The sequence below is a fragment of the Capricornis sumatraensis genome, chromosome 20, assembly GCF_032405125.1.
Source record: "Capricornis sumatraensis isolate serow.1 chromosome 20, serow.2, whole genome shotgun sequence".
In the NCBI taxonomy this organism is placed as follows: Eukaryota; Metazoa; Chordata; class Mammalia; order Artiodactyla; family Bovidae; genus Capricornis; species Capricornis sumatraensis.
Genome location: NC_091088.1, coordinates 64,692,543 through 64,716,215, shown reverse-complemented (window position 1 = coordinate 64,716,215; position 23,673 = coordinate 64,692,543). Strand labels below are relative to the sequence as shown.

Sequence of the window (23,673 nt, the reverse complement as noted above, 5' to 3'; positions counted from 1 at the left end):
GCTGCTGTTATCAATATCATACCTGAAAATTTTGACCTTTCCATTAAAAGTGCCATGGACTTTGTCATCTCTGAAGACACCACTCATGCTGTACCTCATTGAGATAATGAATTGCACTCACTGGGTAGAACATAATATCTGACACTTCTGTATAGCCAAAACAGTGTTGAGCTTTATTTTCATATATTTCATGGATTTTGAACAGTGATGAAAAATCCATATTAATTGGAGGATCTCATAAGGCCATATGAAACAGCATAAGAAATTAAACTTAGAGATGCATACTTTCTCCAGATAGCCCTGCATGGATCTGTTAGAACACATACTTCAACCAAGTCAATCCTTGCCCCTTACCGCCCTTTCTCTTTTGCATGAAAATGAGAACTTTTCATGGCCCTTTTGGTGACATGTGGTTTCATTTCAGGAACGACTGACCTCTGAGGATGTGGCCATCGAATTCACTCAGGAGGAGTGGGAATTCCTGGACCCTGCTCAGAGGGCCTTGTACAGGGACGTGATGCTGGAGACCTACAGGAACCTGCTGTCTGTGGGTGAGGATGACTTCCTTCCAGAGCTGCCCTTGGGTATCTGCATTTTCCCTGTGTGCCCCTTGGGAGGCCCTGATGTCTTTCATCTGAGAGTTCTGGTGACTCAGGCATGACACAGGTTCACAAGGTTAAACGGACCCTCTTCAGATGCTGTGTCTGTTTCATGTCATATCTGAGGTTGTCCTTGAGCTTAATTATCTACAAAGCTCACTAGCAAATGTTAACCAAAAAATACCAAAAAACCCGATTTCCTATTTTCTACCTTTTGACTTTTGGCTCAGTGTTTAAAAAAATCCACAGCACGTTAGATTTCTTTCTTCTGATAATGCTGAATATCTACTTGTTTGTTTTTGCTTACTTGTTTACTTTTTTTTGGCTGCACCATTCTGCATGTGGGATCTCAGTTCCCTAAGGATCAATCCCGCACCCCCTGCATTGGAAATGCAGAGTCTTAACCACTGGATCACCAGGGGAGTCCCAGAATTTCTGTTTCTGATCTGAATATTATCTCCACATTGGAGCCTGAGAAAAAGCTCTGGACAGTGGGGAGTGATGTAAAAGTAGCCAAAAATACAACATATAAAGAAAAAAGAGTATCTCTAAAGGGCTGTTTTTTTCTGTTTAGGAGTGGGACAAGATGGTGGATTGGATCCTCTCTGGTTGTTACTTAGTAAATTGTAAGAGTGGGTAGGGAGATCGTCTTTTTGATCCTAGATCCTACGAGGGGAGCATATGTGAATCTCGCAGGCTCTTAGCTTGCCATCTGTAGGCTGAGCGCATGGTCCCATCTCAAGATGCTGTAATGTCTGACCTTCATGTTGTATTAGTTTTACTCTTGTGCTGCTGCTCTTCCCAGTCTGGGAATGTCAACTGTTCCTGATGTTCCATTCTCCTTACTTTGTATCATTTTACCACTTCATTTTCTTTGAAATATATTCCTGAGGGTCTGAAATTTTATCTGGTTTCCTTGCTGTGATAATCCACCTATGTTTAATTGGCAGCCTCTGGTGAGTCTCTGTGGAATGGCTTTAGTAGGTAACAGAAAACTGTGATGGAGACACTATTCCTAATGTTATTTTCTTGCTCTGTACAAAGTCACCACTTGAAGTCTCCACTTGAAGCTATCCTGTAGAGTGGTTAGTTCTTGGATTATGAGAGAGAAAGTATCACGAGAGCCTGATACATCTTTCCAGGTTATTTTCTGGCTTTGGAGACTCTGTCAAGGGCACCATGACAGTGTTGTTGATGTGTATCAAGGACCATATATTTTAGCCTCTGTAAATGGTATGGGAATTTATCCCAGGACAACTTTGTCCAAGTTCACATTCTCGTATCTATGAGGCTATTGGATGCACTGTTGTTCTGTGCATTGTAGGTATTTTTTAATTTTATCACTGAGTTCAAATTTCTGTGTTACTCTTTGTGTTTCTGTTTTGTATTTGCAACACGTTGGATGTTTGATTGGGGAATGGTCCCTATGGTGGAACTGGTGATCAGTCCCTCTTAAAATTCTTTATATATTCTTTGTACTCACTTACTCTCAGATGTATGATTTCCACATATTTTCTCTTCTATTGTTGATTGTCTTTTCAAACTCACTGCAGTGTAATGCAGAGTAGTTTATAATTTTGATAGAGTTCAATTTATTAATATCTGGTTTTATTTTGTGGCCTGTGCTTTTGGTGTTATATCTGGTAAATCATTTGTGGGTCCAATTTCCAGAAACATTTCCTGCACATTTACTTCTAGGAGTTTTATACATTTGGGACTTAGGTTTAGGTCTTTGAACCATTTTGAGTTCGTTTTTGTCTGTAGTGTAAGATAATGTTCCAAGTAAATTCTTTTGCTGGTGGGTATTCAGTTTTGTCAACATGTCTTGTTTCATAGACTGCTTCCCCCATTTAGTAGTTTTTATACCCTTGTGAAACATCTTTTAGGAACATCTCCGCAAGAGGTGTTTTTGTTTTAACCATTCTTTTTAGGTATGCTGCTGCCTCTGCTGCTAAGTTGTGTCCGTCGTGTCTGACTCTGTGCGACCCCACAGACGGCAGTCCACCAGGCTCCTCTGTCCCTGGGATTCTACAGGCAAAAACACTGGCGTAGGTTGCCATTTCTTTCTCCAAAGCATGCATGCCAATTTTCTTAAGCTGTGTCTGATTCTGTGCGACCCCATAGACAGCAGCCCACCAGGCTCCTCTGTCCTTGGGATTCTCCAGGCAAGAATACTGGAGTGGGTTGCCATTTCCTTCTCCACTTTTTAAGCATAGTTAATTTACAATTTTGTGTTTGAGGTATACAGCAGTTTACAATATATTCAATATAGTTCCCTGAGCTATATCGTAGGTTCTTGTTGTTTATGTATTTTGTATATACATTAGTTTGTAAATATTCAGACTCTTAATTTATCTCTCCCTTTCCTGCCTCCATCACCATCCTGTAATATCCCCTTTGGTAACCATAAGTTTATTTTTTATTCTGGTGAGCTTATTTTGTGAATAAGTTCATTTGTATCATTTATTTCAGTTCAACATATAATATCCTATGATATTTGTCTTTCTCTGTCTGATTTCACTTAGAATAATCCCTAAGTCTGTCTATATTGCTGCAAAAGGCATTACTTCATTGTGTTTTCTGCTATGGAGGTGGCAACTCACTCCAGTGTTCTTGCCTGGAGAATTGCATGGACAGGAGTCTGGCAGCTGCAGGTCACGGGGTCTTAAAGAGTTGGACATGGCTGAGCTACTTTCACTTCACAAGATTCCCTTGTATATATGTACCACATATACTTTATCCCTTTGTCTGTCAGTGAACATTTAGGTTGCTGCCGTGTTTTGGCTGGTATAAATAGTGCTGCTAAAAACATTGGGGTGCATGTATCATTTTGAATTAGTTTTCATCCTTTCTGGATATATGCCCAGGATTGGAATTGCTGCTTCATGTAATAGCTGTATTTTTAGTTCTTTATGGAAACTCCATGCTATTCTCCCAAGTGGCAGTGCCAATTTATGTTCCTTCCAACAGTGTAGGAGGGTTCTCTTTTCTCCACACCCTCTCAAGCATTTATTGTTTGTAGACTTTTTGATGGTAGTCATTCTGACCAGTGTGAGGTGATACAGTTTTGTGGTTTTGATTTGTATCTCTCTCATAAGTAGAGACGTCAAGCATCTTTTCAGGTTGACTGTTGGCCATCTGTTTGTCTCCTTTGGAGAAGTATCTGTTTTGATCTTCTGCCCAGTTTTTGATTGGGTTATTTGTTTTGATATTACGCTGTATGAACTGTTTGTATATTTTGGAAATAAATCCCTTATTATAGGTAGCATCATTTGCATATATAGTCTCATAGTCCACAAGTTGAATTTTTGTTCTTTTTTTGCTTTCCTTTGCTTTGCAAAAAGGTTTTAAATTCAATTAGGTCTCATTTGTTTGATTTTGCTTTTATTACCATGACCCTAAGAGATAAAATTCAAAAAAATTTTGCTGACATTTAGTCAGTGTTTTGCATTTGTTTTCCACTATGAATTTTATAGTATCTGGTATTGCATTTAGATGTTTAACACATTTTGAGTTTATTTTTGTATGTGGTGTTAGAGAATGTTGGAATTTCATTCTTTTTCATGTAACTATCCATTTATCCCAGCATCACTTATTAAAGAGACTTCTTCATTCTATATTCTTTCCTCCTTTGTTATAGAATAGTTGACTCTAAGTAAGTTGGTTTATTTCTGGGTTTTCTGTCCTGTTCTACTGATGTGTGTTTCTGTTTTGTGCCATCATCATGTAACTTCCCTGCTGGCTCGGATGGTAAAGCCATCTGCCTACAATGCAGGAGACCCAGGTTCAGTCCCTGGGTCAGGAAGATCTGGAGAAGGAAATGGCAACCTATTTCAGTATTCTTGCCTGGAAAATCCCATGGACAGAGGAACCTGGTAGTCTACAGTCGATGGGGTCACAAAGAGATGGACACAGCTAAGCGACTTCACTTTCACTTTGTTGACTGTCAGTTTGTAGTATAGTCTGAACTCAGGGAACATGATTCCTCCAGCTCTGTACTTCTTTCTCAAGATCATTTTAGATATTTTGTATTTGTATTTTGTATTTTGTATCTGTATTTTGTATTATTTGTATTTTGGTACAAATTTTTTCTTTCTTTTACGAAATATGTCATTGTTAATTTGATAAGGGTTGCATTGAATATGTAGATTGCCTTGGATAATATGGTCATTTTGACAGTCCAAGAATATGGTATATGTTTGTGCCATCTGTTTGTGTCATCTTTGGTATCAGTGATCAGCATGTTGTAGTTTCATGAGTACACTTCTTTTGACTTTTTAGGTAGGTTTATTCCTTAGAATTGTATTGTTTTCCCTGAGATGGTGAATGGGATTGTTTCATTAATTTCATTTTCTGATATATCATTATTAGTGTATAGAAATGCAGCAGTTTTCTATATATTTTATATCCAGCAAGTTTATCCTGTTCATTGAAGAGGTCTAGTAGTTATCTGGTGGCATCTTCGGGATTTTTTGTGTGTAGCATCATAGTGACAGTTTTACTTTTCCTTTTTTTTTTTTTACCTTGAATTCCTTTTATTTCTTTTTCTTTTCTGATTGTTGTGGCTAGGACTTCCAAAAATATGTTGAATTAAAGTGGCAATAGTGAACATTCTTGTCTTATTCATGTTGTTAAGAGGAGTGCTTTCAGTTTTTCCCTGCTGAGTATGATGTTAGCTGTGTGTTTGACATATACAGTCTTAATTATGTTGAGGTAGGGTCCATCTGTGCTGACTTTCTGAAGGGTCTTTGTATCATAAATGGCACTTGAATTTTGTCAGAAACTTTTCTGCATCTATTTATGATCATATGGTTTTTAGTCTTCAACTGTTACTCTGGTGCATCATAGTGATTAACTTGTGGATATTGAGAAATCTTGCATCCCTGCAATAAATCCCACTTGATCGTGGTATGATCCTTTCATGTCCTTTAATGTGTTAGTAACTGTTTGAATCTGCTCTTTTGAACTCAGGGAAGGTCTAGGAGAATAAAGCCTTTTTCTACAAAAAAGAGTTGGATGCCTCAGAAAGGCTTTTGTAACTGGGAAGGTCTTCCAGAGTCAGTGTCAATCCCTCGTTTCCTTTGATGCTCCTCGATCTTGAGATGACCATGTGTGGAAGAAGAAACGAAGTAAATGTCCAATAGAGAGGTTAATCGAACTTGGCAGAGGAACCCAGGTTTAGATAGCCTTTTCCTGGATTTTCCTTCTGATTTCTGCTAATAAGATTCTTACACAATATCCTGGAATATTGTGTATGTTTTCTTGAATATAAGCATTCCGTTGTAAATTACAAAATCAGAGTTGGATACATTACATTGTAAATAGTATAACAGGTATTATCCTGCTTTCTCCATATATCACATGTTTAAAATCTCTCTTGTTTCTGTCCCATACCCATAGTATAATGCCCATAAAGTTGCTGAACCAGTTCTTTTCTCTTAAGGTCAGTATATTAGTTTACGCTCTCAGTTATTTTCACAAAGACATGCAGTCACAAGCTGATATCTGACATAAACCTGTGTGCCCTATGCTCCACGCAGGCCCTTTCTTAGTCCTGACCAGTCCTCACATAGTACCTTGATATGGATGGAAACATTGTTCTTACCTATCACATCCCTCCACCTTCTATATACTCTCACTGTAAAGATAATCTCTGATCATTTATTGAACATGTTTCTCAGGACATGACCTAAATCACTCTGGATCCATGATGACTCACAGCCCACTTTGAGATGGGGTGGTTGAATAATAGTTAAACAGACTACTTCTGTCTTGTATCTTCTTTGATATTTTCTTTCTAAGTTCCTTGTATTTATTTTTTAATATTTTCTAGTCTATTCATTTGGTGAGTGGTCATGTTTACAAATAAGTTTTTCCAGTCGTCCCAGTAGGTTCAGATTCATATCCTGGTCCTCTTAACACTTTGTGGGCCAGTTGGATGTGTCTCCTACTCTGATTAGAAGAAAGCTTGTTAGTTTACCTCAAGCCTTTTAAAGAAAATTAATGCTGTCAGTAGTACATGTTTTATAGTAAATACTCAAAATTTATTTGTTTAAAAAAGGTAATATCTATATTCTGTCATGTTCTTTATGATATGACTTTATCTACATTATATCTTTTTTTAAATATAAATGTATTTATTTTCATTGGAGGTTAATTACTTTACAATATTGTATTGGTTTTGCCATACATCAACATGAGTCCACCACAGGTATACACGTGTTCCCCATCCTGAACCCCTCTCCCTCCTCCCTCCCTGTACCATCCCTCTGGGTCATCCCAGTGCACCAGCCCCAAGCATCCAGTATCATGCATCGAACCTGGACTGGCGATTCGTTTCATATATGATATTAAAATATGTTTCAATGCCATTGTCCCAAATCATCCCACCCTTTGCCTCTCCCACAGAGTCCAAAAGCATGTTCTATACATCTGTGTCTCACTTGCTGTCTTGCATACAGGGTTATCGTTACCATCTTTCTAAATTCCATATATATGTGTTAGTATATTGTATTGGTATTTTCCTTTCTGGCTTACTTCACTCTGTGTAATAGGCTTCAGTTTCATCCACCTCATTACAACTGATTCAAATGAATTCTTCTTAATGGCTGAGTAATACTCCATTGTGTATATGTACCACAGCCTTCTTATCTGTTCATCTTCTTATGGACATCTAGGTTGCTTCCATATCCTGGCTATTATAAACAGTGCTGCGATGAACATTGGGGTACACATGTCTCTTTCACTTCTGGTTTCCTTGGTGTGTATGCCCAGCAGTGGGATTGCTGGGTCATAAGGCAGTTCTATTTCCAGTTTTTTAAGCAATCTCCACAGTGTTTTCCATAGTTGCTGTACTAGTTTGTATCCCACCTGTAGTGTAAGTGGGTTCCCTTTTCTCCACACCCTCTCCAGCATTTATTGCTTGTAGACTTTTGGATCGCAGCCGTTCTGACTGGCATGAAATGGTACCTCATTGTGGTTTTGATTTGCATTTCTCTGATAATGAGTGATGTTGAGCATCTTTTCATGTGTTTGGTAGCCATCTGTATGTCTTCTTTGGAGAAATGTCTGTTTAGTTCTTGGCCCATTTTTTGATTGGGTCGTTTATTTTTCTGGAATTGAGCTGCAGGAGTTGCTTATATATTTTTGAGATTGGTTGTTTTTCAGTTGCTTCATTTGCTATTATTTTCTCCCATTCTGAAGGCTGTCTTTTCACCCTGCTTATAGTTTCCTTTGTTGTGCAGAAGCTTTTAAGTTTAATTAGGTCCTGTTTGTTTATTTTTGCTATTATTTCCAATATTCTGGGAGGTGGGTCATAGAGGATCCTGCTGTGATGTATGTCGGAGAGTGTTTTGCCTATGTTCTCCTCTAGGAGTTTTATAGTTTCTGGTCTTCCGTTTAGATCTTTAATCCATTTTGAGTTTATTTTTGTGTATGGTGTTAGAAAGTGATCTAGTTTCCTTCTTTTACAAGTGGTGACCAGTTTTCCCAGCACCACTTGTTAAAGAGATTGTCTTTAATCCATTGTATATTCTTGCCCCTTTTGTCAAAGATATGGTCTCCATAGATGTATGGATTTATCTCTGGGCTTTCTATTTTGTTCCATTGATCTATATGTCTGTCTTTGTGCCAGTACCATACTGTCTTCATGACTGTGTCTTTTTAGTAGACGCTGAAGTCAGGCAGGTTGATTCCTCCAGTTCCATTCTTCTTTCTCAAGATTGCTTTGGCTATTCAGGGTTTTTTGTATTTCCATACAAATTGTGAAATTATTTGTTCTAGCTCTACATTATATCTTCTTAAAATTTTATTTATTTTTTAATTGAAGGATAATGGCTTTACCAAATTTTGTTTTCTGTCAGACCTCAACTACATTATATCTTGTATGCATTTCACTTGCAACGTTTTTCAGCAATATTGTGTCTGACCCTGGTCAATCACTACACAGAGCACTCGCTTTTTATTTGTTATATTTTGGTGCCATTAAACTAGGTTATTAAGAATAGTGCATGGCTAGAGATTAGCCTTCCTTGGTGGCTCAGTGGTAAAGAATTCACCTGCTAATGCAGAAGATGCTTCCTGATTCCTGAGTCAGGAAGATCCCATGGAGAAGGAAATGGCAACCCACTCCACTATTCTTGCCTGGGAAATCCCATGGACTGAGGAGTCTGGTGCACTACAGTCCACAGTGTCACAAAGAGGCAAACACAACTGAGTGACTGAACAACAACAACATAGGTGGAGACTGCATTGTTTATTGGCTGTTAGAAAACCAGTGAATATTTTACATCTTAATTTATGTGTCATTTACAGATGATGGTCTTTTAGTGTGTATTCTTGCAATACAGTTGACACATACTACTTGTTAACATTGTAAAATGCCTTTTCTTTTTGGGTATGTAGTTTTATAGCAGATTTTAAAAACTATGTTGTTTCCAAAAAATTGTTTTAGTCATATTCTTCATTTTCTCATTTGTTTTCAATTGTAAACAACCAATTATGAAAAGTTAATTATTAATTGGGTAAGCTTGGTTTTGGATTATTTACTGTTAAAATATGTATTATATTGTTTAGAATGTATTTATGTACAGTAAGTTTGCAGAACACAATGATAGTGTTGTATTTTTCTTCTCAATTTGAGACAATTGTTGATTGATACGTTGCCGGGGACCAGCCCCAGTTGATCCAGGGTAATTCAAAGTGAGGACGCCGTGGTGAAAGAGATATATAGATTTAGAGAGAGATAAGGAAAGAGTTTGCAGTTAAGAGAAGAGAGGAGAGAAAGAGGCTGTATTCCTTGGTTTACATAGAAAGACAATAAAGCCTCAGATAAGAGACTTTCACTGTCTGTGTAAAGCCACAGGTGCCCGCCTGAATAGCGGAGGGGGCCCTGCCTTGGGCTTGCTCTCATGTGGCTCTTTGAAGCCCAGGCAAATAAGTAGACATGATGAGTCTCTGCTCCAGCCAGGAATCAGCCAGAAAATAGAGTAAGAAAGAAAAGAAGACATGGGGGAAGCCAGTCTTTCCAGGAACTGGTCCGTCCTTTATTTTCCAGGAAAAGCTTTTATACTTCTAGTTGTACATAGATATCAATGGATAATACAAAGTCATGCAGGGTCAGCAGCCCTGACCCTTATCGAGACCAGGCTTTCTCTCTGCATACTTAGCTGTATACACAGGTCTTAGGTGATTTACATCATCTTCTGGCCAAGAGGCCTATTACCATTTCATGGCCCTTTTCTGATAAGGGTCCGTCAACCAGAAAACTTATTTTCCCTAAAAGTGTTGTTCTTACTAAAGTCTGGTGCCACTCTCAGAAAGCACTAATCAAGGTTACATTCTTACATAGCAAGGACACAACAATTTATAACAAGGAAAGAGTAGTATAGTGATTTATAACAAAGAGAAAATTCATTAACTCAAAAGTCTAGTATTGCTAACATCAAAACTACTATGTTCTTTTTTTTCTATCCTAATTACATTGATTAATATCCTCCAGGTACCTAAAAGATAAAGGATATGGAGGCCTGGCAGCAGTCATTAACTCAACATTGAAAACCTACACTGATGTAATTCTTAGCTCTTTAAGAAAGGCTCTGTATCTTTAAGATGTTTTAAGCTTCATGCCTCTTGCGGTTATGGGGCTGTAAACAATCACATGCATAGTTGTAAAAGTCAGGACAGATGGGTCAGGTAAGTTAGAAAGCTATCAGAGCCGAGACATTCTTTCTACGCCCAGGAGACTTACTGACTGGAGCTCTATGTTAATTCCTTTTAGGGGAAGGTGGTGGGGGACAGCCCCTGTTAATGTCAGAAGCATAAGCGAAAACCATAATGCACTACGTCAGGCAGACTCTGGTTTTTGGGGTAGATGCTCAAGAAAATCCAACAAGGTTCCCTTAAGGCCGGACTCGCTTTTACCTGTCTGACCCCTTAACCTCATGACCTTTGTCACTGGCAGGACTCCTCGTGCTGGCTCCCAGCAATACGTTCCTAAGGGTCCTGGTAGAAAAACACTCTGTTTTTGAGAGTTGGCATAAGGTTGTCCAATGTGAGTGTGTTTGGCATATGGTTAATAATACTAGGCTACTGTAATGGTGAATTTATGTTATGCTTTCTTAAGTTAAGAATTCTATTCCTTTAGTGTTTCTAAACACTTAAGGTGATCATTGTGGTGTTTCATAATCTGATGTAAGTATTACTTTTGGTGTAATACATATTCAACATGAAACATTTATTTTTGAATTATTGTGAGCAGGATACCTATGATTCTTTTTATCTTGTAGATATCTCACCTACACATGTGATCAAGCTTTTACAACCCAAAGTGAACAGAGATAAACGAGAAACATTCCAAACATTGATGCTGGGAAGACCTGAAAGCTGTGAAATCAAACATTTTCATCTTTGGGAAAGTCAGGAAAATATGTGTGACTTTGAGTGTCAGGGGAGAGATGACAAAAGAAATTACAAAGGGACACCTGTAAGAGTTAATGGAAATGTGCCTGATGGAAGAGATTTGCATGATAGAAAGGATGCAGGCATCAAGCCCTTTGCAAACAGGTTTGGATTTAACTTTCAGAATAAACTGCAGATGTTTCAAACTGGTGGAATAATTTCTGAATATAATGAAGTTAAGAGTTCTGTCAACAACAATTTCTCATTTTCACCACTTCAAAGAATTCCTCCTTGTGTCCAAACCAGTGTTTCTAATATATATGGGAATGATTTTATGAATCCTTCAGTAACAACACAAGAACTCAAAGCACGCAAGGAAAAACCTTACAAATGTGATGAGTGTGGCAAGGCCTTTCGTGTAAAGTCAAGCCTTTTAAGTCATCAGACAATTCATACTGGAGAGAAACCTTACAAATGTGATGAGTGTGGCATGGCCTTTCGTGTAAAGTTAACCCTTTTAAGTCATCAGACAGTTCACACTGGAGAGAAACCTTACAAATGTGATGATTGTGGTAAAGCCTTTCGTGTAAAGTCAAGCCTTTTAAGTCATCAGACAATTCATAGTGGAGAGAAACCTTACAAATGTGATGAGTGTGGCAAGGCCTTTCGTGTAAAGTCAACCCTTTTAATTCATCAGACAGTTCATACAGGAGAGAAACCTTACAAATGTGATGAGTGTGGCATGGCCTTTCGTGTAAAGTCAAGCCTTTTAAGTCATCAGACAGTTCATACTGGAGAGAAACCTTACAAATGTGATGAGTGTGGCATGGCCTTTCGTGTAAAGTTAACCCTTTTAAGGCATCAGACAGTTCATACTGGAGAGAAACCTTACAAATGTGATGAGTGTGGCAAGTCCTTTTGTGTAAAATCAACCCTTTTGAGGCATCAGACAGTTCATACTGGAGAGAAACCTTACAAATGCGATGAGTGTGGCAAGGCCTTTCGTCTGAAGTCAACCCTTTTAAGTCATCAGACAGTTCATACTGGAGAGAAACGTTACAAATGTGATGAGTGTGACAAGGCCTTTCGTTTAAAGTCAACCCTTTTAAGTCATCAGACAGTTCATACGGGAGAGAAACCTTACAAATGTGATGAGTGTGGCAAGGCCTTTTGTGTAAAGTCAAGCCTTTTAAGTCATCAGACAGTTCATACTGGCGAGAAACCTTACAAATGTGATGAATGTGGCATGGCCTTTCATGTAAAGTCAACCTTTTTAAGACATCAGACATTTCATACTGGAGAGATACCTTACAAATGTGATGTGTGTGGCATGGCCTTTCGTGTAAAGTTAACCCTTTTAAGTCATCAGACAGTTCATACTGGAGAGAAACCTTACAAATGTGATGAGTGTGACAAGGCCTTTCGTGTAAAGTCAAGCCTTTTAAGTCATCAGACAGTTCATACTGGAGAGAAACCTTACAAATGTGATGAGTGTGGCAAGACCTTTTGTGTAAAGTCAACCCTTTTAAGTCATCAGACAGTTCATACTGGAGAGAAACCTTACAAATGTGATGAGTGTGGCAAGGCCTTTTGTGTAAAATCAAGCCTTTTAAGTCATCAGACAGTTCATACTGGAGAGAAACCTTACAAATGTGATGAGTGTGGCAAGGCATTTCGTGTAAAGTCAACCCTTTTAAGTCATCAGACAGTTCATACTGGAGAGAAACCCTACAAATGTGAAGAGTGTGGCAAGGCCTTTGCTCACAGCTCACACCTCAGGAGACATAAGAAAAGTCATACAGGAAAGAAATTATTTAAATGTGATACATGTGACAAAGTCTTTGGCCAAAATTCAGCCCTTTTAAGTCATCAGACGGTTCATACTGGAGAGAAACCTTACATATGTGATGAGTGTGGCAAGGCCTTTCGTCTAAAGTCAAACCTTTTAAGGCATCAGACAGTTCATACTGGAGAGAAACCTTACAAATGTGATAAGTGTGGCAAGGCCTTTCGTTTAAAGTCAACCCTTTTAGGTCATCAGACAGTTCATACTGGAGAGAAACCTTGTGATGAGTGTGGTAAGTCCTTTACTGACAGCTCATACCTCAGGAGACATAAGAAAATTCATACAGGAAAGAAATTATTTAAATGTGATACATGTGACAAAGTCTTCAGCCGAAATTCAAAGCTTGCTCGTCATCACACAGTTCATACTGGAGAGAAACCTTACAAATGTGATGAGTGTGGCAAGGCCTTTCGTCTAAAGTCAACCCTTCTAAGGCATCAGACAGTTCATACTGGTGAGAAACCTTACAGATGTGATAAGTGTGGCAAGGCCTTTCGTGAAAAGTCAACCCTTTTAAGTCATCAGACAGTTCATACTGGAGAGAAACCTTACAAATGTGATGAGTGTGGCAAGGTCTTTCGTCTAAAGTCAACCCTTTTAAGGCATCAGACAGTTCATACTGGAGAGAAACCTTATAAATGTGATCAGTGTGGCAAGGCCTTTCATCTAAAGTCAACCCTTTTAAGCCATCAGACAGTTCATACTGGAGAGAAACGTTACAAATGTGATGATTGTGGCAAGGCCTTTCGTCTAAAGTCAACCCTTTTAAGCCATCAGACAGTTCATACTGGAGAGAAACGTTACAAATGTGATGAGTGTGGTGAGGCCTTTCGTCTAAAGTCAACCCTTTTAAGTCATCAGACGGTTCATACTGGTGAGAAACCTTACAAGTGTGATGAGTGTGGAAAAGTCTTCGGTCGAAAACCACATCTTCAACTTCACTGGAGAATTCATAACGGAGAGAGACCTTTCAGATGTAATGAGTGTGGCAAGTTCTTCAGTCAAAATTCACACCTTAAAAAACATTGGAGAATACATATAGAGAAACCTTTCAAATGTTTCGAGTGTGGAAAATCCTTTATTCAGGTCTCAGCACTCAGTAAACATCAGAAAATCCATACATGAGAGAAACTCATGTGAATGTGGTATATGGTAGAACTCTTGAAGTTTCAAAGTTCAAAATTCACCCCCTACAGTTGCTCAGAGAATTCATCTTACTTAAAAACCATACAAATATCATGAGTGTGGCAACATCTTAGGCTTCATGAGAAAATTCATACTGGATAGAAGAGAGATATAAATGTATTTATGAAAGATTCCTCACCAATTTCAGAAATGTTAAAAAAAAAAAAACAACCCTATCCTCACATCTCACCAGTAGTATCAGAGTATTTATCCTGGAGAAAACACACAGCAATGTAATGTGTGTGGCAAGGATCTTACCCAAAAGTCACCAGATAGGAACATAGTGGAGCCATACTTCCCAGACTCAGTGGTTGTGGCAAATCCTTTACCTTTTTCACTCTATATATTCTCTGATGACTTTAGTTCAGGTACTCTGCAACTGCAATAAGTCCATATTTGAAGAGAAGCTATAGAGATCTTTTTGTGTAAAAGAAACCTGAATTCTACCTCAGCAAAGATGATTCTTTGGGACAGTAGTCCACCATCTTTTTGGTCTCCTGGCTTTCTGAATAAAGTCACTATTCCTTGCTCAACAAGTAGTCTCTCTGTTTATTGGCGTGTTGTGTGGTGAGCTCTAAGAGCTTGGCTTTGGTAATACATTGATCAAATGCATTTGCTACATGTGTTTCACGATGGTCTCTGGGAAGGATTCAATGAGATGTAGGGACCGACTTCATTAGATACAATTCATTCACATCTATGTTTCCTGGAAAAGCACACAGCCTGAATTACAAAATTCAATAGTTTGTGTGAATTAGCAACAGGGAGGAGAGAAAATAATGTAATAGAACATGACTCATCACTGTCAGTAGGATCAGGAAGCCCTTCCGTACATCGTTCAGCCTGTTATAAAACCTAATGTTCTACCAACTGACCTTGAACAGAGTAGGCAAGATGTTAAAAGGCCTGGGCTTTTCGTAGGAGGACAGGGACAGTTACCAGGGACTGATGGTGTGCTAGGAACAATGCATAGGAATAGGGTCATGTTCTCCATTGGATAGAAATAACTGTTGTATGTATGATTAAAGAAGAGTTACTCTTATTTGTGGAAATTGAAGACAGAGCTGTCACGGTCTTTGTAGACCGGGACCTGAGGAATGGAGTCAACGAGAAGAAGGAAGCAGGGGCCCCAAGTCTCGAGTGAAACAGGGGTGCTTTATTTGCAAAAACGCATGTTTATATATCTTTCTACAAGGTAACTTTAGGCAGTAAAAACATTGGGGAAAAACAAAGCGAAGCAAATAACAGTCTTGAAAGGGCCAGAAAGCAGTCCGTATCCTGAGGAAGAGGGGCATAACTGAATAGATTACCTTCAAGTAAAAGGTCACTGAAGGGAATCCAAGCAAATGCTCTTTCTCATGACCTCAGTCCTGAGAACTGGGTACAGCTCTGCTTGTTCCTGTTTTCCAGACCTGATAAAGAATAGAGTCCTTGAGATTTGGCACACAAAACAAGAAAATATCATGTTGGGTCCTTTAAAGTTGAATGTCCCCTGACAGTTCCCCCTTTTTTACTTTTTCATAATTGGGGATGACTGTAGAGACTTTTGTGAAAAAGGCCCTGAGCAAGTGAGTTTGTTTAGTTTGAACAATTTTAGTTGAAAGGCATCGGTATGTTACAATTATAATCACCAGGATAATTATCACCGTTATAGTTCCAGATCCAATACTATGTGTAATGCCTTGAAACCATCTTTGAGGGTCTAGCCCAGATAATTGATCAGCTAGCTGTTCAGCTAAGGTTTCCAAATTGTTGGAAGAGGGTAGACTCTTAGAGAAGGTTTCAAGGATTTCCTTTTACAACAATTGTACATTTAAGGAAGCATTATTATGCATATCTTGCAAATGAAATTTGATTTTTTCCCAATTGTAAGAACTGTGGTTGAACCGAAGAGGAGTGATACAAAATTGAGTAGAATTCCAATCACAATTTAATAATACTTGTTTTTGTAAATCTGCTAATTGATCTCCAACCCATTGGATGGCTGTTTTTTAATTCCTGATTTTTATCTTGAACTTTTTCATCTTTCTGAACCTGAGTGACCCATATAGTATGAGCATCTTTAGTCCAATCTTGAATAAAGTTTTGTGTTTGAAGTTTGTAAAGCAGTGTCTGTGACAGCGGCAGTGGTACAAATGGCTGTTGATCCCAAAATGCCAAGAATCAAGCATCTAATTAATCACTTAGATCGTCAGAGTAATTTAGTGAGTAACTGGGAGGTAAGTCTTGACATGGGATCCTCTTTCCAGGGTCATTGGAGATCTCCTGGCAACCACAGACTACGTTGAGATCAAAGAATCAAAAGGGATTTGTGTTTTTAGAGAAATAGAGGAATTAAGACAAGTATACAATTTGCAGTCTATACAAATCACAGAACGTAAAGTCTTATTAAATTGTAAGTTTCCTATAGCAGTAACGAAGGGGAACGCAAACTTGTATAAAATATGAATGATTATAATGGAAGGAATAGTTATGACTATGACTCGTCCCTGTGAAATATCCAGTCCAAGTTCCAAGTTTTCAGTGTTTGTAGCAAGTTTCCAGATGTCCCATTGTTCAGGCCCAATTTGTTTTTTGAGGACAAGTTGAGGGCGAGGAGGTGCCATTTCACCATCAAGTCAGCCAAGGAGTCGTTTGTCATGGAAGTGTTCCATTGAACTGTTGGTAATCTTCCATGTTACTTGAGTAACATAATCATACATAGGACTGTTAGTATCATCTGAGCAGTTAGATAACCACATACCATAGGGTCCCCAATCAACAATAATTGGCCACAAACATGAATTTCCATGATTTAGCTTGACATCTATCTCAATAAACAGGAGTATATTTAAAATCGTTATAAGTAAACCCCTTACATTCCAACTTTTGTCCTTGTCCTGGAGTGTTGGTAGTATTGACATGGTTCTCATAAAAGGACAGGTCAGTAAACAGTCTAAACAATGTGTGGAAGTTCTTTTATGGAGGCAGGATGAAAGCCCACGTTTGTCAACTAACATTAATACATAATTCTGCTGGGCCCATGCATAAAGGAAGGATTTTATGGCCTAGAGAAATGTTAATTAATCTTCCTTCGTCCTTAGGATGAGAGGGCCCCTCCAAGTTCCAAGGAGGAGGCATATGTACTGAGTCATTAGTGGATACAACCGGTCCTATATCTGTCCATTTTACAACCTGCAATAAAGGGGGGTTAGGTATATAAGCCCAATAAGTGTGATTAATCAAGTCAGCCTAAGCAGGGGAAGCAAAAGCAAGCATAGTGACAAAAATATTTTCAGGATTCCGAGGCATTCCCTGTTGAGAAACCAGATTTTCAGCTTGATTAGTAAGGGTTTTTATCTGTCCCCAAGTGGGGAAACCATAAGGTCGATGACCTTGAGTGCAGTGTTTCTTGAAAATTTTCAAGTCGCCATGGCTTGTACTGGAAACTCCTCCTGGGGTTTTCACCGTTTCTTCTCTATCTTGAATGCTGGTGGCTCCCCTGGGGCGGATCTTCCGAAGAGGGAGCCAACTAATTTCGTTGGGTCCATCTGGAGAAATCCAAGCATACCCCTTTCCCTGTAATATTAATTTTCCAGATTTCCATTATTCAGTCAATGCGTCTTGATACCAAATGGGCAGAGGATGGGAGGTATCCTTCAATGCCTCAAAATGTTTTTGTGCTTTGTCAAAGTATCCCCTTGTGGGAAGTTTAAAAATTTTAAGCAAATAAAGCTGTATTAACAATAGTTACAGGATTAAGGAGTATATTGCATTGGAATCTGTTGGGGTCCTTTAATGGACCGGAATGTGGCGGTCCAGAGTCGACGATAAGAGTGAAAGAGAGAAAGAGAAAGAGAGACACGGGCACGCAAGCTGTGATGGAGCAAAGGTGCATTAATGGTGTTTCTGTGAGTATATATAGGCTGTTGTACAAGAAATTTCTTTCGATAAAAATCAGAAAACCAAATGTACAGCAACTATTTACAAGGGAACAAGGGATTGATAATGGTCACAAGCTCAGGAGACAATCCATATCTCAAGAAAGAGGATCAAGACTAAGTAGTTTTGTCGTAAGGAGAATGTTTACTGAAGGCGTGTCAAGCCTGTCTCATCCTATGACCTCAGTTCTGGGAGCCTCGTGCTGTTCCACTGGTTTCTGACAACAGAAACTGATAAGGAACAGAGGATTTATGAGGAACAGCACGTTGGAGTCCTCCTGTTAAACATTCCCTGACAATTCCTACTTATTTATAATATTTGTAAAAAGGGTTCTGACCATTGGAGTTTGTTTAGTTCTAACAATTTTGCATGAAGGCAGCGGTGAATGACAAATATCAAGACAATCACCAAAATTACAGTTCCAGACCCAGTGCTGTGAGTAATGCTTTGAAACCATCCGTGTGGGTCTAACCCAGATAATTGATCAGCTGGTTGTTCAGCTAAAGTTTGCAAATTAGTGGAAGAGGGCAGATTTTTAGAAAAGGTTCCAAAGATTTCTTTTTGTAATAATTGTACTTTCAGAGAGGCATTATCATGTATGTTTTGCAAATGAAATTTGATTTGTTCCCAGTTCTAGGTACTATATTGAATTGAACAGGTGTAACACAAAATTGAGTAGAATTCCAATCACATTTTAGCATCACCTGTTTTTGTACATCTATTAATTGGTCTCCAACCCATTTGATGACTGATTTTAGTTCCTGTATTTCATTTTGAATATCCTCCTCTGTCTGAGCCTGAGTGGCCCACATAGTATGAGCATCTTTAGTCCAATTTTGGATAAAATTTTTTATGTGTTTGAATTGAGGTTTGTAAAGCAATGCCAGTGATGGCAGCAGTGGTGCAAATAGCTATTAATCCCCAAATGCCAAGAATCAGCCATCCAATGAATCGTCTAGATGACTGGAGCAGTTTAGTAAGTAACTGGGAAGCAAGTCCAGCCATGGGGCCTTCTTCCCAGGGCCGCTGGAGATATATTGGTAACCACAGACTACGTCAAGATCGAAGAATCCAAAGGGATTCATTTCTTAAGGAAACAGAAGAGCTAAGACAAGTATATAATTTGCAATTTATACAAGTTACAGAACGTAAAGTCTTACTGAGTTGTGAACTTCCTATAGCTAGAACAGAAGGAAGGGGAACACAAGCTTGTATGAAATATGATTGATTATAACGAAAGAAATAGCTTCTGAGACTACAATTAGTCCCTGTGAAATGTCTAGTCCAAGTCCTAAATTCTTTGGTGCTCACAGCAAGTTTCCAGGTGTCCCACTGTTCAGGCCCAATCTGGTTTTTTTGAGGACAAGTTGGGTGCCATTCCACAGTCAAGCCACCCAAGAAGTCCTTTGTCATGGTAATGTTCCATTATAGTGCTACTACCCTTCTTTGCTACTTGAGTAGCATAATCACAGGCAGTGCTGGTAATATCTGAGCAGTTAGATAACCACATACCATGGGGTCCCCAATCGACAATTATATGATTAGCCACAAACATTAATTTTCCTGATTTGGCCTGACACTTGTCCCAATGAACTGGAGTATATTTAAAGTTCTTATTAGTAAACCCTTTGCATAGTGTTCTTTGTTGTTTCCCTAACTCTCCCTAAAGTTTCAGTAGTATAAACATGGTTCGCGGACAAAGAAAGGGCAGTAAATAATCTAAGGAACATCGGAAAGTCCTCTTTTGGAGGCAGGGCAAAAGCCCAAATTTGTCTGCTAACGTTTATGCATAATTTTACTGGGCCCATACACAAAGGAAGGACTTCATAATCTAGAGAGATATTTGTCTCCCTTCTTCAGGGTGTGAAGGCCCTTTAAGGCTCCAGGGAGAAGGCATATGCATGGAGTCATTGGTTATTACACTGGTCCTTTCTCTGTCCACTCTACAACCTGAAGTAAAGGCGGGTTGGGTATGTAAGCCCAGTGTGATTGATTAGTTCAGTTTGAGTTGGAGGAAGGTGCCAGCAAGCAAAGCAAGCAGGGAACGAAAATATTTTCGGGACTCTGAGGCATTCTCTATTGAGAAACCGGATTTTCAGCTCGATTGAAGTGAAGTGAAGTCGCTCAGTCGTGTCCGACTCTTTGCAACCCCATAGACTACTGTAGCCTATCAGGCTCCTCCGTCCATGGGATTTTCCAGGCAAGAGTGCTGGAGTGGATTGCCATTTTCTTCTCCAGGGGATCTTCCTGACTCAGGGATCGAACCCAGTCTCCAGCATTGCAGGCAGATGCTTTACCATCTGAGCCACCAGGGAAGCCCCTCAGCTTGATTAGTAAGGGTTTTTATTTGTTCCCCAAGACAGGAGATCATAAGGTTGATGCCGCCGAGGGCGGTGCTTTCTGGAGATCTTTAGAGCCACCATGGCCTGTATTGGAATTTCTTCCTCCTGGGGTTTTTGTTGTCTCATTTCTGTGTTGAAGGCGGGGGCCCCCTCGGATCGGATCTTCCAAAGAGGAAGCCATGTGAGTTCATTGGATCCATCTGAGGAAATACAAGCATACCCCTCTTTCTATAAGATTAATTTCCCAGATTTCCATTGTTCATTCAACCTGTCTTGGTACCAAATGGGCAGAGGAAGAGAAGAGTCCTGCAGTTCCTTGAAATGTTTTTCTGCTCATGTCAAGATATCTCCTTGCAGTCAGTTTAAAAAATTTAAAACAAAGCTATCTTAACAATAGTTATAGGCTTAAAGAACATATTGCATTGGAATCTAGTAAAGTCTGCTCTGGATAAGGAAGATAAAAGTGTTCCTGTGTATTCCCCCATATTTAATTTTTTATTTGTAGTTTCAGTGTGTAGTGTGTTTGTTTAACTGTGTCTTGTATTTGTGGATTATAAGAAATGTCTGTAATCTGTTTAATAGAGAATGAATGTAAAAATTGTTTGAAATGCTAAGAAATACAGGCAGGGTCATTGTCTATTTTTATAGAATTAGATGTTCTCATTATTGCAAAGTAAGCTAACAGGTGGGTTATAACGTGTAGTTTCATCTCGGAGAGGTGTGGCCCATGTAAAAGAATTTGTATCGATCGAGACATGTAAGAAGGAAGAGGAAGAAAGTTCAGAGCAATGAGTTCCATCCATTTGTCATAAAATTCTCTTTCATTTGTCAGAAAACTTTTTTATATGTTTGTATTCATCATTATGACAAATAAAATATATATTTATTAATAGTCTAAATAGTGTTCAGTAGTGTTCTAAAATCTTACTTTATTTGGAAATGACCTAGCTATTTAATAAACTTTTCTTATTTCGTTTAGTACAGTTATATGAATTTAAGTTAACCCAATCCTAAGAGATTATTTTAGGTAGACATTTTGAAAATATAATTATTTTTATTAGAGTTTATCTAAAAGTTTTCATCTCATTTATATATTCATATATATCTATATATAAAGAGTTACATTTTTTGTTGACAAACTTAGTTTACCTTAAATCTAGGCACAATAAAAGTATTATATAATGATGATTTAAGACGTCTTAATTAGACTAGCAAACAATTATATTTAATTTATATTTAAATAAACATATTTAATATTGAATATTTTTCAGTTCATATGAACTTGAATTTAAATAGTGAATAGTGAAGTCACTCAGTCGTGTCCAATGCTTTGGGACTCCATGGACTGTAGCCTACCAGGCTCCTCCGTCCGTGGGATTCTACAGGCAAGAGTACTGGAGTGGGTTCCCGCTTATTTAAATAAAGCTTGTTAATTTCATATTATCCAAAAGCAAAGACATACTTTGAGACATAGATAATTTTAGATAGACAGATAGATATAGTTTTCCACTTGACATTTAAAATATCTTTTTGATATATATCTATGTAGATATATATATATATATATTTTTTTTTTTTTTTTCCTGAGTTCCACCCATTTGTTTATGGCTGGGGTCCCAGATAGAGTGGGCTGTGTATCCCAAGGACATGATAAGAGTTAACTTTAGGTTTTTTCTTCGGCCTGTTTTTGTTGCCCAGGCAGATTTCGAGCTCCGAAAAAGTATTTTAACAAGTTAACCTTTCCCTAACTGCACATGTAAGAAGAACCGGTTTTGCAATTTCAAAAAAGATGTTATTTTAATCAGTTTTTTCTGGAGTCTAAAGAATGAATATCATGGCCATTCAGTGTCAAAAATATCACTTCTCCTTTTTGTAGTTACAGTATATTATTAATGATATATGCATGAGGGAATTGCTGTCACATTGGATGTAAAGCCTTGGCTACAAAATTTTGACAGATAGGACTGTTAAGTATACCTTGAGGTAACACAGTCTATTGAAATCTTTTATGAGGCCCAATGTGATTAGGAAAAGGGATGGAGAAAGTGAATCTCTCTCAGTCTAAAGGGTGTAAAGGTATATTTAAAAAGCAATCTTGTACATCAGTGATAATAATGTGCCAATTTTGAGGAACAGTGGTAGGGGATGGGATCCCTAGTTGTCGTGCACCCATGGGATTCATAGATGCATTAACTTTTCTAAGGTCTGTTAAGAGACGTCATTTGCCAGATTTCTTTTTTATTACAAAAATAGGAGAGTTCCAAGGAGAGTAAGATTGCTCAATATGTTTTCATTCTAATTGTGTGTCTATAAGTTCTTTAGTAGCCTGTAATTTTTCTTTCGTAAGGGGCCATTGTTATGTGCAAATAGGCTCGTCATTCTTCCAAGTTATTTTAATCATTGCTTTGTTTGTTAAATGAGCAGTGGCCCCTAGGGAAACTGCGGAATGTATATCTGAGTCTGCCATTGCATAAGTAAGTCCCTTCCTATTAGATAAAGGGGTGCATCTAACACATAAGGTCTTAATGTTGCAGGCTGACCTTTTGGTCCTTCATATGGGTAGATTTGAATATTTTGATAAATTTCTTGTACTTTGGTTTGAAAAATTCCAAAATTCTCTTGCAGTTTCGCAAGAGATTTTTTGTATAGGCCAGGTTTTGGGCCATAAGTGTCTGGAAATAATAGTAATATCAGATCCACTGTCGAGGAGACCAGAAAATCTTGAAGCATTAATTTGGGTATTTATATGTGGTCGGGCATATTGAGATACCAATGATGTCCATAAGGATTGTTTTTGATCTGCCGAATCTGCTTGTCCAATACATTATTAGAGAAGTTAATAAAAATGTAAGGCAAAAGAAGTAATTGAGCAATTTTGTCCCCCTTTTTGAATTGCCATAGAATCTGAGATGACATCATAATTTGAATCTCTCCTTTATAATCTGAATCAATTATTCCAGGGTGAACAGTAATTCCTTTAGAAGTCAAACTAGATTGGCCAAGTAAAAGACCGAAGGTTTGTGGGGCAGGGGTCCAAAAAGTCCCGTAGGTATTCTGGAAGGGGCTGCTTGAGGGTAAAGGGAAAAATCATTTAGGGCTGGTATATCGATGGCAACACTGCCGGATGTTGAGGGTTTGAGGGAAAAGATAGAAGTTGCCCCTGGTGTTTGTTTGTAGGGGACCTGGGGACAGGGGCAGGGGGGCGTCCACTGTTTGGAGTTTCCCAGAATAGGTTTTCCTTCAATATCAAATTTAGATTTACAGTCTTGGGCCCAATGCATTCCTCTATGGCAGCGAGGGCAGATTCTTCGAAGTTTTTTACTAGCCTTCTTAGGGCAGTCCCTTTCTAAATGGTTTTTATCTCCACATGTAAAGTATCCTT

At 38.5% G+C, this 23,673-nt stretch overlaps 1 protein-coding gene across 2 annotated transcripts in view; it reads left to right on the top strand.

Annotated features, from left to right (window-relative positions):
* Window positions 1–14,494, top strand: part of LOC138096199 (zinc finger protein 665-like) — a 46,306-nt gene extending 31,812 nt beyond the window's left edge. For both annotated transcript variants that reach the window (XM_068992278.1, XM_068992277.1), the window contains 2 exons: window positions 425–551; window positions 10,886–14,494. In XM_068992278.1, coding sequence (XP_068848379.1) covers window positions 425–551; window positions 10,886–13,968 — 3,210 coding nt within the window. In that variant the 3' untranslated portion in view covers window positions 13,969–14,494. The remainder of the gene's footprint in view (window positions 1–424; window positions 552–10,885) is intronic.
* The last annotated feature ends 9,179 nt before the right edge of the window (window positions 14,495–23,673 follow it).